The following is a 15,118-nucleotide window of genomic DNA, read 5'->3' on the forward strand; positions in this document are numbered from 1 at the left end:
CACAGCACTTAGCAAGGCTAAGTAAGCAATGAATAAATGAAAAAGATGATTGATGTTTTACACTAACACTCGCTCTCTGCTCACCTTCTTTCCCTCTGCCTATTTTTCTTCTCTACCTGGTAAAATAAGTTGCTTTATAGAGACATAAGCCTTCTATTTTCATGTACAATATTCCAAAGTCAGAATTCTTATAGAAACATTCCAACCTCTGGAACATATTGGTGAACTACCAAGAATGAAGACAGAAGGCAAACAGTCTAGACTCTAATAGTACTCTGTGGCTAACAAGTCAGGCAATTTGGGGCACGTCATTGTCCCTCAAGGGCCATCAATTTCTTCTGTAAAAGAAAGACTTGGTTTTAAGATGGACTTATAGATTCCTTTCGATTCTTACATGATCTAATCTATACGAAAAAGTGATTCTGCACTGGGTGCAACGGCACATGCCTCTAATCCCAGGGGCTCTGGAGGCTGAGACAGGAGGATCGCGAGTTCAAAGCCAGCCTCAGCTAAGCATTTCAGTGATACTCTGTCACTAAATAAAATACAAAATAGGGCTGGGGATGTGGCTCAGTGGACAAGTGCCCCTCAGTTGTTCAATCCTCTGTACTAAAAAAAAAAAAGTGTGAAGTAAATTATTTTATTTGTTCTTAAGAACCTTGACTGTTTTTTTTTCGTTTTCTTCTGAGACCACTAGCTCTATCTTGCCTCACATTTTTTTTTCCACCTACAAAGTTTGTGGAGTTTGTCACTCTAGCTCTGGATTTCAGCACCATCATGTGGTTTTGGGTCAGTAATTTAACTCCCTGAGCCTTTACGACTTCATCTATCAAAATGGGAAAAAAAAAAAAAACGAGGAAGATATGAAGCTGAAAAGAAATCAAACACCTAGAAATATATTACGCAAATGCTGTTTTCTGGTGCTGTAGGGCATTAACAAATTTTGTAACTTAGCCAGATCATTTCAGAATGTCTTTCCTGGTGGATTCTGAGTACCATTACCATCTCATTCCCTCATTATTTAATGAGTTATACAGAATCTTTCATATGTGTTTTATTCTATCTTTTATATGAGAATCGTTTTTTTTTTTTACTTTTTGAAATTATTCTTTGACACGACATAACTAGCTCTACCTTAAGACACCTTTCCTGATAGATGGAAACTGCAAAGCTGGTTTGCTAGAAATGCTGATTGTTGCAGAAAACAACAACAACAACAACAACAAAAGGTTTGTATTTTTATACTTTCTGCTCCCCTTTTCCCTGTGTCAGTTTGGGGGAGAGGGTAGAGAGAAATCCCTTGGAGGAATCTTTACTACCAGAAAGAAAAAATAAGCAAGAAGCAAGATGAGCCTAGTAGAGATACTTTCACTGTGGCCTTTACATTTATGACTAGCAAGATAATGAAGGAAGGTAATTCTGAAAGCTTTATGTCAGTTTTAACGGTCCCTCAAGCACTGAGAAAGATAATAGTCAATGGATGGTGTCCATAAGGATTTTTTCTCCTTCTCCCCTGACAGCCATTGACAGGATCATTTTGTATTTGCAACTGCTGTCACTGAAGCGTGGAGAAAAGGCCCTGTAAGGCCAGGAGGATGAGGGCAACTTCCCTGCAAGGATCTCTATTGTCATCACTATGGCAATAATGGTTACTATAATTTTCATCCTGCTTTTCTATGGAGTGTCTACTTTGTGGAGCTTAAGGCTATGGGATTTGGGTCACATAAAATCACGCTAGCACAGAAGCATGCTTTGTAATCTTGCAAGAGTATTTTATAAAACTGCAAAGGGATACTATGCAACAAGAATCAAATAATTACCAATGCAGGTCACTTGACTAATACAATTATTTATGGGATGCTAATAGCTTTTCGGAGGCTCTCAGATTCAGCCTCAATTTGACAGCCATTCTTTTTCCTCTCTCTGTTTGGATTGCCAGACCACTACCAGTTTTTCTCCCCAAGGACAGACAGAGCTTATCATTTGAGGTTGGGGAGATTAAATTAATTGCAAGTTAGTTCTCAGAAGTCTGCTGGTAGTTTCTCTTTATTATCCACAATTAAACCATACGAACAGGAGTCATGCCTTCGATTCCACTAATGCACACCCTCATCTCCTCGCCCCACACTGTGCACACGGTTAAATTTTAGTGATATAGGGACATCAAAGCCTTCTAAAGTAAGATCCTGAAGAAAGGGCCCTTTGTGAACCAAGCGGGACAAGAGGCCCACGTGTGATCAAATGTGAGATGTGAAAAAAAGCTCTGAAGGGGCTTCTAGGAGGGAAGAGAGACAGGTGGAGACAAAAGGAGGAGGGTGGCGAAAAGAGGAGACACACAAAAAGAAACAAAGCCAGTGACTGAACTGAACGGGCTAAAAAGAGAAGAATAATAGAAAAATGCAGATAAAAAGAACTCAATCAAAAGCAAGGCGAGCAGCCGCGCGGGAGGAAGGCGAGCACGCGCGGTAGCGCGGGGACTACAGCCCCCAGGATCCCTTGCGGCGCCGCGCCCCCGGCGTTAGTCTCCTAGGCAACTCCGCCAAACAAGATGGCGGCCTCCGAGGGAGGTCCCCAGGGACCGAGAGCGCCTTCTCTCCAGAGAGCCTTCAACAGTTTACGAACTGGATCCCCGTCGGTGATGCTGCACTCAGAAAAAGAGCGCTATCCTTGTTGGTCTTCTTTCCCCATGGGGCAGAAACAGAAAAGCACTTTCAGCAAAGACTCCTCCTACCTTCTCCAGCAGCTCATTCACCGCTACCAGGAGTCGGAGGCGGAAGGAGAAGACTACCAGGGCGAGCCCGAGGGAGAAGGGGAATCCGAGGAGTCCTCCGAGTCCGAAATGCTGAATTTGGAGGTGTGCCTTCTCCCCTGCCCCTCCCTCCCTGCCTCCCTCTCCAGCCGTCAGGCCCCGCCGCTGCCTCGGCGGCTCCCCGCGCACCCCTCACCAGCCCCGGGCTCGGCCGTGCTCCCGGGCTCCAGCGCCCCTTCAGGACCGCGCAGAGTCCCGCTCTTCGCTTCTCATTTCTGTTACCCGTTTCTCCACCCGCTGCGTGAACTATCACCAAACATCTTTCTTTTTCGTTGACGTATTTGATTTCTTAGGAGTCAAGTTACATATAGCATCGTTAGGAAAAGAAGTATGCATTTGAATGAGGGTTAGGGCTTTAACGTTTTCAAAATCACACCTGGACAAAATGATTGCCTTATTGTGAACAGGCAGAATTCATCTCTGGCTTCCCCAGCAGCTGACCTGTTTCCCGGGACTGTGTGAAGTACGCTCGCACTTTCCCCCGGGTTGTGGGGTTACTCTCTTGAAGTAATCTAAGTGCTCCCTCAAACACTAAGTGACTTTAAACGACTTAAAACTTTCATGTATTACTGCCAGGGACATATGCCTTATGTGAGTGAATGAGGCGGGGGTGGGGGGAGAGAGGTGAAAAGTGTAGAATGTTCAAACATCCAGCTTACTGGGGCGTATTTCACCAATGTGCAGAGCCTTCCCAACATTTTCACCTGTATTACTTGGAGCGGTGGCTTCACCTTTCACATCAATACAAATTCCCTTCTCTACAAGTCTTCTTTTGTCCATCTCCCAGTTTCTTTCTTCCACTAGCTTCCTGTTCCCCTCTTAGCCTTCTTGTTCCTTTTCATTTCTCATCAGATCATTTTCTTCTCTTGGCTTCTAATAAATTCTTTACTTTTTTTTTTCGAAAACAAATGGATTTGTTTTCTTTTCAATACACAGTTAGGTTTCCCCTTTTGGTTTTGGCTACCAGGAGACCCAGAATCAATATTTTTCCTAATTTCAATAATTTTCTTTCCCTTTTCCTCTTTCTTCATAATATAAAGTGCTTCAGATTCTTTTTAGAAGTACACATAATAATTGGAAATAGAATGTTTCCAATATCTCCATTCTGTGTATTCTTCTTGCTTTCCCTCTTAGCATCTTTGTATCTTTCCCTAGTCACTGTTCTTCCTTGGAGCTAAACGTGTTTCTCTGTTAATGACTGTTCCCTTTCACAAACTCCTTCCTTTGTCTTATTTCTTCTCATTCTCCCCTCTCTAGCCTGCATATTACTGATTCTACTATTAACTGTTCATATTCTTCCTTCACTTGGGTTCCTCTTCTTTAGTAATGTCCTTTTTCTATTCACTTTGAACAATTGGCAGTGTTTTCCAACTTTAATCCCCCGTTTTATTTTTCTTCTTCTACTTCCTTCTACTTATGCTAGTTAGCACTTTACTCTTGCTTAAATAAATTGATTGTAGAAAGTTATTACTTTGTTCATATTTTGTTGATTTACTTTGTTTGCCACCTTTAACAATAACTGTTGCAAAACTATAGCAGTGTTTTTGCAACTTTGAAATGTTTGTATGGTTTCCACCAGCTTCCATCCCAGAGGAATTCACAAATGAACCACCAGTATACTTTATTATTCTAATTAACACATGCTCTTCAGCTATGGGGTTCATTAGTACCAATGTTAATCTGTCTTCAGTATGCCATTAACAAGCCATAGAAGGAGTTGACTTGAACTAGTTATTTCTTTTGGGCTTGTAGAATGTGTTTAGAAAAAGTTCATTATTTCTCCCATTTATGTTCGAAGCATTAATATTTATTTTGGGTCCTCACATTCTATTTTGACTTTTCATAGTATTGTTTAAATTTTAATGTGCTGAATGAACTAAAAAGTTTTAAAAAGAAACATTTGGCCATTCATTCTCTGTGATTTATTTTCCATGTCTTAGCCTGATTGAGTTGTAATGCTAACATGGTCACAATGACTATTGAGTGCCTATCATTGCAATTAGCCTCAAATTTCAGAAGTCCTTATGAATTTAAGGGAAGCAGTGCAGTCCAGCTGCTCAAAGCAGTGCTTTTGGAATGACAGATTTGTGTTTGAGGTTTGGTTTAGTGTTTTGTTAGTGTGAGATCTTGACCAAGTTACTTAACCTGTTTCTGACTCATGCATAACATGAGGATTATATTAAGGGAATTGTGAGAATTAAGTGAGATGCTATCTGTAAAATGCTTAACCTAATGTATCACTTATACTTTGTAAATAGAATAAAGTTTTACATGTTTTTATCTACTTAGTAGAGTCTATTAAGAGGTTGTGTGTGTGGTGCTGGGGATTGAACCCAGGGCCTTGTGCATGTGACATAAGCACTCTACCAACTAAGCTGTATCCCCAGCCCAAGGTTTTAATGAGTTTGACTTCATCGAACAAACATCAATGAGATGATTGCTATATAAGAAGCCCTCTGACTGTGTAAAGCAGAAATGTCAGGTCCCCAAATCTGATGCATGAAAACCACACTTTGTCTGTAACTGAATGTGGGTAACAATGCCTACTCATGGGATAGTTATGAACACCAAATTTAATGAGAGACTCTATTAAATATGATACAACATAATTAACTATAACAAAATATAATAAATATAAACAATAAAGTATATAGCATAGGATCTCAAGAAATTAAAAGATGCAGTAAATAATAGCAACAGTAATGGTAGAGGAAGGTGAGAAAATGATGGAGGACATACATGATCTCTGCTCTGGAAGTGAGGTGAGCATGTGAGTGAATCCTAGCACTCAGCCTCTGTTGGATCACACACCATATCTCCTGTTTGGTGAAAGGTGTGCGCGGAGCAGCTTCCTATTGAGGAGTTCCAGGTGAGAGCAGATGCAGCAGCTGTGGCAGGGCCAGTGTGGAGGGCTCTCTGCTGTTGCACAGACTTGATACTCTAAGCAGTGGGGAACTGCTCTGATGGCCAGTTGGAGTTAGATGAGAGGTTGGTAAGACGATAAGAAGATTCTAGCAGTGTCTAGAAGAGTCTGGATTAAGGCAATGGCAGTGGGAATGCAAAGGAAGATAAAGATGAAAGGTTGTAAGATATTTAAGCTGGGATAGTTACTAATTGAATGTCAGTGGTCTGGGATGAGTGCTGGGCCTACGGGTCACCATCACCATAGGAATCAGGGACAGGTGGAGCTGTGCATTAAGGAGGTAGATCTAGGAGCCAAATGACTGAAAATCAGGGGAGTGGTCTCAGAGTAGATGACTTGGGGACATTTTACATGGAAGCCTAAGAGGTCATCAGGGAAGACAAGGGAAGGGAAGGAATGACCAGGAACAGAATCTTAGGGCTATAGTAATTTTAGTGACAGGCAGAGGAAGAAGAATCAAGGAGTGAAAGTGGAAAAGGCTGGTCAGAGAAGTAGGAGAAGAAAGAAGAGCTGTATAATGGGGAACCAAGGCAAGGAGGAGTCTCAGGAACGTGGACGTAGGTTCTGCCACTGATGGATTATGTGGGAAGAGACCGGCAGAGTTCTCATTCTCTTTGCTTATCTGAGGAAAGCATGGTAGGGCCAAATTATGGGAACCTCAAAGGACATGCGAGGAGGTTGCTGGGCAGTCTTGCCTGGGGAATCTGGGGAAATGCCTACAGAGTGGCCCATCTCCCTGTCACAGTGACTTCAAAAGACAGGCATCTACCTACTGTAGGAAGGATGGAGTGGCATCCCATTTTCAGGGAATGGGGGTATGATGGGACAGGTGAACTTAAGCATCCAGGTAGAAAGTTTGGGACAGGAGTTAACATTCTCCTGTCTCCATTCCTTCCTGGGCCTTACAGAAGACATTGCCACTTTATTTAGAAAGAAATAGCTTCTTTCTGTGAACAGGTTGGTTGGTATGGATGAGTGAAATATTAAGATGTGGAATTTCTGACATCAACCAAATACAGCAGCTGTCATTTAATGGGGACACTTGCTGGGTTCCAGGCACTACACTAAGAATGTTTTATATGTTCTTTTTTCATTCTCCCCCAAACACTAGACACAGGAGAGGAAAAGCTTTCCCTCCTACCTTCCAGGTTTGATAGCAGGGCCTATGAGATAAGCTGACAACAGGTAGATGAACTGGAAATCAGCATATAGATTTATCAATTTTAATATTACATGTGTGGAGGCATCATAGGAACTAACCAAAGGGAATACCCTCCCCCAAACAGTGAGATTTGAGAGTTTAAATGCCGTGTTTACAGGGGAAGGGGAGGGAGGCTGTAGGCCACTTAGAGGAGAGTGAATGCTTTTCCAGAAAGCTGCAGGGGCTCTCGCAGAACCCAGGAGGTAAGCTAGCTGTGACAAAGTGTGGTGTCAGCTCTCTTCTTCTCTCCTGTGAGAAGGGTCAGTCTTCTCTGGTTGGTGCAACTCCCAGGGAGGGATTCATGACAATTGAGTTCCTTCGGGAGGATCTGTCTTTAGTAGATAAAAGGAATTTGGAGAGCGCCCCTCCTTGCCTGTGCTGTTTTTCAAGCACCTTTAGCTCCAAACAATCCATATACCAAAGCAGCATACTTTGGAGTGGCATGTCCAGAACTCCTTCAAAGAAAATAACACTTCCTACTAATAAATGAAGACATAAAACTCTGCGAAAACTTGACCTCCCCAAAGTCACATATCCAAAATGGCAGTACTGTGGTTTGGCCACACCTGCCCAGTTACAAAGCTCGTGTGCTGTCTTCACATGGGCAATATGTGCATGGACCTATTCTCTTGTCCTCAGTATTCCCAGCCTCAGCTGCACTGTGGGCTCCTGAATTAAATGGAAGACCCAGAAAAAGGATATTTTGCTATTGTGGTTAATATGCTACTCATAGGTACATCAGTGTGACTTACATGGTTACTGTATTTTCTGTTGTGCTTTGCTCAATGTTAATGCATTGGTCATTATGGAATTGAAGTCAGCACAAACATGACTCTGACCTACATGTTAGCTCTTCTGTTGTCATTATTGGGGTAAAGGCATTTCTGGCTACCATTTGGTCCATGAGATGTGTATGGATCAAGGATCAACCTCCTTATGAAAAGGATTGTCATCCTTTAATATACCTTTTAATATATCTTGCAAATTATATTAATCTAGCAAAATTGGCCAGTGGGAAGTGAACTGAGGACCTGCTTTCTACAGTAAGAATACCAAATTTAGAGAAATACTTTACTTCATTTGATGTAACCATTCTTTGTGATGTAACCCACACCCCAAAGAATGGTTACATCAAATTAACTACCTAATTCTATACTTAGGTAGTTAAGTATAGAATTGCCTGGGGTCAGACAGATTTAGGTCATTTCAGCTCTGTTGCATACTGTCTACAGTTTCATGCAAGGTAACCTCTGAACCTCAGTTTCTTCATCTGTTAGATGGAGGTAAGAATACCTGCCTGAGGATTAATGGAAGGGTGACTGAACTCACACACAGTGCCTGCATTGGGGACCACTCTCTCAGTGGCTGCCATTACTACTGATGGTGGTGCTTCTACAGCCCACTGTGTTTTCACTCAACTTTGAATGCCTAGTACAAGAGAACACCTGAAAAATCAGTGGCAATAAAAATATTAATCTGGTAGATATGTATTTAATTATACCTAGTATGTGTATGGGTTCAACATAGAATTTTCTTTGGGGGTGGTAGGTTATAGAGGGCACAGGACTGGCTATATAATATGCTAAATAAATTTTAGCTATGGCAAGACAAATTGTTTCTTTTCTAATGAGAATCCTTTCTTTGTCTGCCTCTTTGTCATTTTGCAGGAGGAATTTGATGGGGTCCTGAGAGAGGAGGCTGTGGCCAAGGCCCTCCATGAATTGGGGCGCTCAGGCCCGGGGACCGAGCAGGTCTACCTCAACCTGACTTTATCAGTGAGTGTGATGGGATGGTCACTGGCATGACACTGCCGAGACCAGGTCCATTTTCTTTGGTGCTCATAGATGTGATGGTGACAGAAAATCTCAGGGCTTAGCATTTGATGAAGATGAATGATGAGATAATTATGTAAATATTAGACTTCAAAGAGTACTGGTCAGGTCAGGCATTAGCTCCCCAATTCCTTCATTTCCAATCTCTTCACTCTCTATTTCTTTCATCTTAAGTAGCCTGTGTTATAGTAATCAATGATTTCTTTCCAAGAAGTTGAATTTGATTCTGTAAAACCAGAATCTTTAAGAATTTTCTCTCTGATCAGTGAAAGAAGCATTAAAATTTATATCTGAATCCACAGGAACCAAGGATTTTGATATTGACTTCCCCTCCTAAGCATGTCAAGAAATAAGTAGCTTTGAGCTATATTTTACTTCTCCCAAAATACCTATCATTGAAGAAAAAAAAATCTATTCTTATTCATCACTTTTCAAGATTTCAACCGTACTCATAGAGTGGCCCAGAGTCTTGGCTCCAGATTCATCCTAAGAGGGGCTGTGGGAGCAGACTGCTCAGAGTTCAGCCTCTTTTCTCATCCTTTTGCCACAATCCTAGGAATCTCGCTCTTTTTGCTTCCTTATGTGATAAAGCATTAGCTATTCCTTGGAGATCCGCAGAGTAAATACAGATGGTAGGTGAAGACAGCACCTTGACAGTTGACTTCAGCGCCCTGGCCGGCTCACTCATTGCAAGGCCGCTCTGTCTTGGATTTGAATTAGTAAAACTAAAGACTGTTAAGCTGTTTTCACCTGTGCTCATTTCATGGCGTGTCCTTCGAGGTCAGCCTATTAAGGCTGTAATCTTTTACTCTTGTCACTTTATAACATTTATGTAAGACTCAGCCAGCCAGGCAATAACATATGGGGAGCACCCTAGGCTTCTCGCATTGTTAGGCACTGCAATGGCATGGTTCCAGCAGCCATTACCTCCCCCCACGGGTCCCTTTCAATCAATATTCTCCTTATGTATGTAGTGCCATGCCTTAAATTGATCTACCAAGAAAAAAAAAAAGGCAATCCTTTAAATCTTATTTCAACTGAAGGGACTGAAGTTTAACTTATTTTGCCACTGACCTCCTTACATTTGAGATATTGCATGTGAATTACTTGGCCTTAATAACCTGTCTTGCTGAATACACTTTCTGGTTCAGTGATTCTTCACCACCCCCAAGTCTCACTTAGGTCACACATTATTTTTCGCTTTCTCCTGTTACTTGTGTACATATCTTCTCTCCTGCCCAAATCATACATTTCTTCAGGGCCCAATGTAGCTCTATTCCATTTCTCATCATGCCAGTTCCCCACAATGATGTCTTACACATAGTAACCATTCAGTATTTATTTATTACTTGTGGAGCAGCCTTCCTTAAACAATTATTATTCTACATGAGAATTTGCTTACAATGACTTCATTGCTTGTTTTTTTTTTTTTTTCTGATTGATGATATGACATAAACCAAAAGTGTAAATCATTGTTCCACAGGATCAAATTCCCTAATCTCACTTGGAGTTCCCTAGAAACACCAGTTTCCTAGATCCAATTTTGTGCCAGGACTCAGAAAACTGGAATGCTGCTTCTTTCTGCCTTGCTTTGTAATTTCAGGTTACTTGCATACCTCTTTGTACCTTTTATTCCTCATCTCTAAATTGACAGTAATCTGCCCTTCAGATCTCAGAGATGTGTTTCATCCTTGAGATTATTGGGAAAGAGCTTTGAAAATGAACCTGTGAAAATGTAGGTAGTATTGTTATTAATGATCTTCCGATTAGACGTGAACTCTCTTTAAAACTTAATTTTAATTCTAGGCATTGCTTTTTCTTCTACTAGATAAAAGCTTTGTCTTTATTGCTATTTTTTTAAATATAAAACTCTGTGCTAAAGGTCTCCACGAACACTGCTTTAATTTGCCTTTTCATGTTGTATTCGTTCTTGCTAATACCACTGTTTTCCTAAGCTATTATTTTTTTCAGAGGAATGTAGTCTTATTTTTTTTAAATAGGGTCTGTTGTCTTTTTTAAGATCCTATTAATAGTAGACCTCAGATTTTGATTGCACATTTCTTCCATACTTTTGAAAGAAATTTGGAAGGCCAAGAACTAACCTATTAAAGTCTTTTTTACCTTTGATTTCCTCAGGGCTGTGATTTAATCGACATTAGTATTCTATGTGGCTACGTTCACCTACAGAAGTTGGATATTTCAGCGAATAAAATTGGAGGTATGTGATTGTCATTCTTGTAGATTGATTACTAAATTATTTGAAAATGTAAATGTTGCAGTATGCAATATAGTTTAATAACACTAAGCTTGATATAGTAAATTGTAGCTCAGTTGACATGTTGATCCTTTGCTTTCCACGTCCCCCACCCCAGGCATCAATGACTGAGAATGAAGAAAAAGGCTAAAATCTGCAATATTAAGATAGGGTTGAGATGCACTCAGTGATGCTTTAGAGAATGAAGTGGAATGTTCACTTTTATCCTTGTAAGAGGTTGATCATTACCTCTTCAATACTTCCTGTATGCTTGATGATTCTCTGTTCTTTACTTCTCTTAGTAATTTAGTACCCATGAATTCATATTTTCTTCCCTCTAATACATTATTTTCTTTACTTTGCTTTTTGCATTGATATTTTAATCCTGGCTAGCTACTTTTGTTATTATTTGAGCCCTGGGGATTCATAAATGTATTTTCTCTCTCTTTTGGCTGTCTCTCTGTGTTTATTGATTCTTTCAACTCCATCATTTGTAGTTCTATATATTTGTTATGATACCTTGTTCACATTTAATGAAATTAGTACTACAGTTGTCATATATTTTCAACGCTTGATCCTCCTTTCTGATTTTCTGATCTTATTTGATGTTAACAGTGTGCGCTTTTTCCTTTAAACTCCTAGAGAAGTAAGCAAATCATTATTTCTGACCTGCTTTCTCCACTGATTTTCTTTGTACTTGCTTCTCTTGCCTTCTTTTTTAAAAATGACAATTAGAATGTTCCTGATGTGGTCTTCTCTGTTTCATGTTCTTTCTTTGTTAACCCCACGTGTGATTCTAATAATTAAAATCCACCCCTTTCAAGGGCTAAGAAATATTCCAGCCTCTTTTAATTTTTAAAATGCTATTGTTTTAAGAAGACTTTTCAATATTCTTCTTCAGTCTTTATAAAACTATTGTGGAAAATTACAAACAGGTGCATAAATAGAACATTGGATTGAGTATTGAGGTTCAGTAGTTATCAGCCCATGGCCAATCTTGTTTCATCTATACCTCCCTGTCCCCCTTCCCAGGGTTATGTTAAAGTAAATCCCAGATGATGATTAATCATATCATCAGAAGGACTTTTTGTGTTATGGACAGGAGTGCTCCACCTACCCCATATTTCCAAGATTGATTTCATTTTCTAGATAAGAAATCACAGAGTAGGGGGAGGCTTTGGCCATAGGAACGTACTTGGCTTTTCAGCAAGGGAAGAGACTTGGCTTCGTATCCTAGCCATTTGAGCAGAAGTCCACAGTTGAGACCTTCCTCTTCATCTAGACCAGTCTTCTTTGATCCTGTACAGCCCCTTCATTATTCCCATGTGACCATTTGACATTCATCCATTGTTTGAGATCCCACTATGTGTCAACCTATAGTATATTTTTCTATGATGATGTTTATTAAATTTCAGCTTTTATCAGAATCATCTGGGAGAGGGGGGTCTGTTAAAATACAGATTACTGGGCCCTACCCTCAGATATAGTAGATTTGGGGTGGGATCTGAGAATCCGCATTTGGACTAAGCTCCCCTGTGAGACCAGACCTGCTGGTCCTAGATCAGACTTTGAGAACCACTGATGTAGACATGAGGTGCTCCTGCCATCTGGTGGACAAGGAGGTCACTGCACCGAGTAGGGACCTCTCAGCCTGCTCCTGACCAGGCATTATTTCTGCCACAATGATTTTGAAACATTGACTCTCTCCAGAGTAGGAAATGTCCTCATCATCTCTTTGTGTATATTTAAGTACTTGATGCTGATTCTGCTTTAAGACATATCTCACTGGTAGCATTTACTTGCCCACAAAAAGATCTGCTCCAACAGGAGTCTGGGGCCCCGTAGAAGTTCATAGAGGTGAGACCATTCCTGACATGCATCTGGGCTCAGAACGGACAGGTAGATGCATATCACAGAGCAGTTAGTTACTCCTTAGGTTTCCTCTCACAGGCAGCCTTCCCTGGTTGATTGATAAATTTCTAACCAAGTGTTTATGTCCTAGTGTACCATCTCTCTTAGAACCATTTACATTTGGGGGATGGTTTAGTCCAGAGAAATGAAGTAGAAATTGGTGGATATTTTCTCGTTTCAGTGCCTCTTGAGAAGGAAAGATGGCAGGAGGCCCTCTCACACTGCTGCCCATATGCTTCTGGGAAAGGCCCGCTGCCCCATTGTTCTACCCAGTCCCTGTCTCTGCCTGTGTCTGTGCCACCTGGTGAAGGGCAGAAGCACTTCATGTGGCTTTGGTGTAGAGGTTCCATTCTCCCACTGGGAGCCATGCTCTGAGGGTTGTAACAGCGCCTTCTGTACTTCTGAAGGAGAGGGACAGGAGTCGCTGTTCTTGGTACCATTTTCATGTGGAGAAATGAATTACTGGTGTCCACAAGCCCATAACCCTTATTGGGATTCTTCTAGAGCTCTTCCTTCTCTAATTCATTCTGCTACCCTGAGTGCATCTGTCACAAAATGGCAGCGAACGGCAAAACAACCAGTATGTTTTATATCTAATTTCCATTAAAGTCTCTATCCACATAGAGTCCTTTACTCTGTATTTAAGTTTGAGGATATTAGCTTGGGAAAAAATGCAAAATTTAGATGTAATTTTGAAACAATCCAGAATAAAAAAATAATAGCAATAATGCTTTTAAATAACTTCAAATAATTAATGAGATTTAGGATTAAGTCCCACTAAAACAAAATTGAATTTACAACAAAGAGAGTTTCCTAATTGTGGCATTTCCAATCTTCTGAAAAGACCTAATTCAGTTATTTGGGGGCTAATTATCAAGAGGATTATCTAAGGCTTTAGTTTCTCATTGTTTCCTCAAAGGCTGGAAATTTTTTGAAGCACGTAGGCATAAGCAGATTGTGGGAGAATGAGCAGGAACATGCTTGAGGCCTTGGCCATTGGTGATCCTGGAAGCAGGGAGAATGGAAGAGGTAGACCAGCCCTGGGAAAAAAAGGTTAAATTGTTGCTGCATAGAATTTCCACACTTTTTTAAAAAAAATTTCACACACTCCTGGTTTTACCCATTTCATTCATCTGTAGTATTTAAGATGTGCTTACGATGAGCATAATTAAAAAATATTCTCAAGTAACATCACTGTTTTTAATGACTTTTTCTCCTTATTCTGTTGGCTTACCTATTCTGTATCTATTTCCCCCAGATTTGTCTTGTGTGAGTTGCATGCCTTATCTTCTAGAACTTAATGCTTCTCAAAATAAACTGACTTCATTCTTCAATTTCAAGCCACCCAAAAACCTCAAGGTACCCTTTATCAATACACTAATTACATATGTTGCATGGTTTGCAAAATACATTAAATAAGCAAAATAGCACTAAAATAGAGCATTTGAAAATAATATGATGTAGAAGTAGTATGTCTGAATTGATATAAAAATGAAATATTTGTGAATCATTTATTTTGCAAAAGGGGGATGGACTATCAAAAAGAGAGTTTTTTAAGGAAGCTTTGCTAAAACCTAGTGTTCAAAGGACTAACTTACTTCTGTTTTCCTCTTGCCCTTTTTTAGATAATTGTCATTGCATTTCATTATAGCAAGTAATTTTTTTAATATGAAAAATTTTGTATCTTTACAAATTTCCTTGGGGCTCCAACATTTCCCTATTTATTTATCCAACATTCACTTTTTTTGAAAAAGAATGCTTTCAGACCTTCCTTCTTGTTCTCTGGACTTGCTCTTGTACTTCTAAAGCAGAAATGAACTCTCTGTGGTCTGGGGACAGTTTGCTCTGCCGTAGAAGGGCGTGTTTCCTGCTTGCATGTGTACCCAAGTCTCCTGTGGTTCTTGTGAAGATGAGATTCTGACCTGGCAGTTGGGGAGTGGGACCTGCGACTGTGATTTCTAGCCCCCTTTCAGGCACTGCTGATCCACGGACCCTACTTAGATACTGTCAGAGTGGTGGTTCCCGAACTTTTCTGCCCATTAGAGTCACCTAGGGGAGTTTTAAGAACTACCAAAGCCTGTGTCCCCTGCCAGAGACTGTGCTGACAAATTTGGGAGTCACTGCCACAGAACTTGTGATTAATTTTCTTCTATTGAACTTTAGTATTTAATGAAAAAAAATCTTAAAA

At 40.4% G+C, this 15,118-nt stretch overlaps 1 protein-coding gene across 2 annotated transcripts in view; it reads left to right on the forward strand.

Moving 5' to 3' along the window:
• The first annotated feature begins 2,231 nt into the window (after positions 1-2,231).
• The window catches only part of Lrguk (leucine rich repeats and guanylate kinase domain containing), a 103,355-nt gene continuing 90,468 nt past the window's right edge, over positions 2,232-15,118 (forward strand). Inside the window, exons 1-4 of one of the 2 annotated variants that reach the window (XM_040291409.2) lie at positions 2,232-2,854; positions 8,601-8,708; positions 10,902-10,983; positions 14,189-14,289. In XM_040291409.2, coding sequence (XP_040147343.2) covers positions 2,549-2,854; positions 8,601-8,708; positions 10,902-10,983; positions 14,189-14,289 — 597 coding nt within the window. In that variant the 5' untranslated portion in view covers positions 2,232-2,548. The remainder of the gene's footprint in view (positions 2,855-8,600; positions 8,709-10,901; positions 10,984-14,188; positions 14,290-15,118) is intronic. The other variant, XM_005331129.4, reaches the window with a different exon arrangement.

The sequence above is a fragment of the Ictidomys tridecemlineatus genome, chromosome 2 (assembly GCF_052094955.1).
Source record: "Ictidomys tridecemlineatus isolate mIctTri1 chromosome 2, mIctTri1.hap1, whole genome shotgun sequence".
Taxonomy (NCBI): Eukaryota; Metazoa; Chordata; class Mammalia; order Rodentia; family Sciuridae; genus Ictidomys; species Ictidomys tridecemlineatus.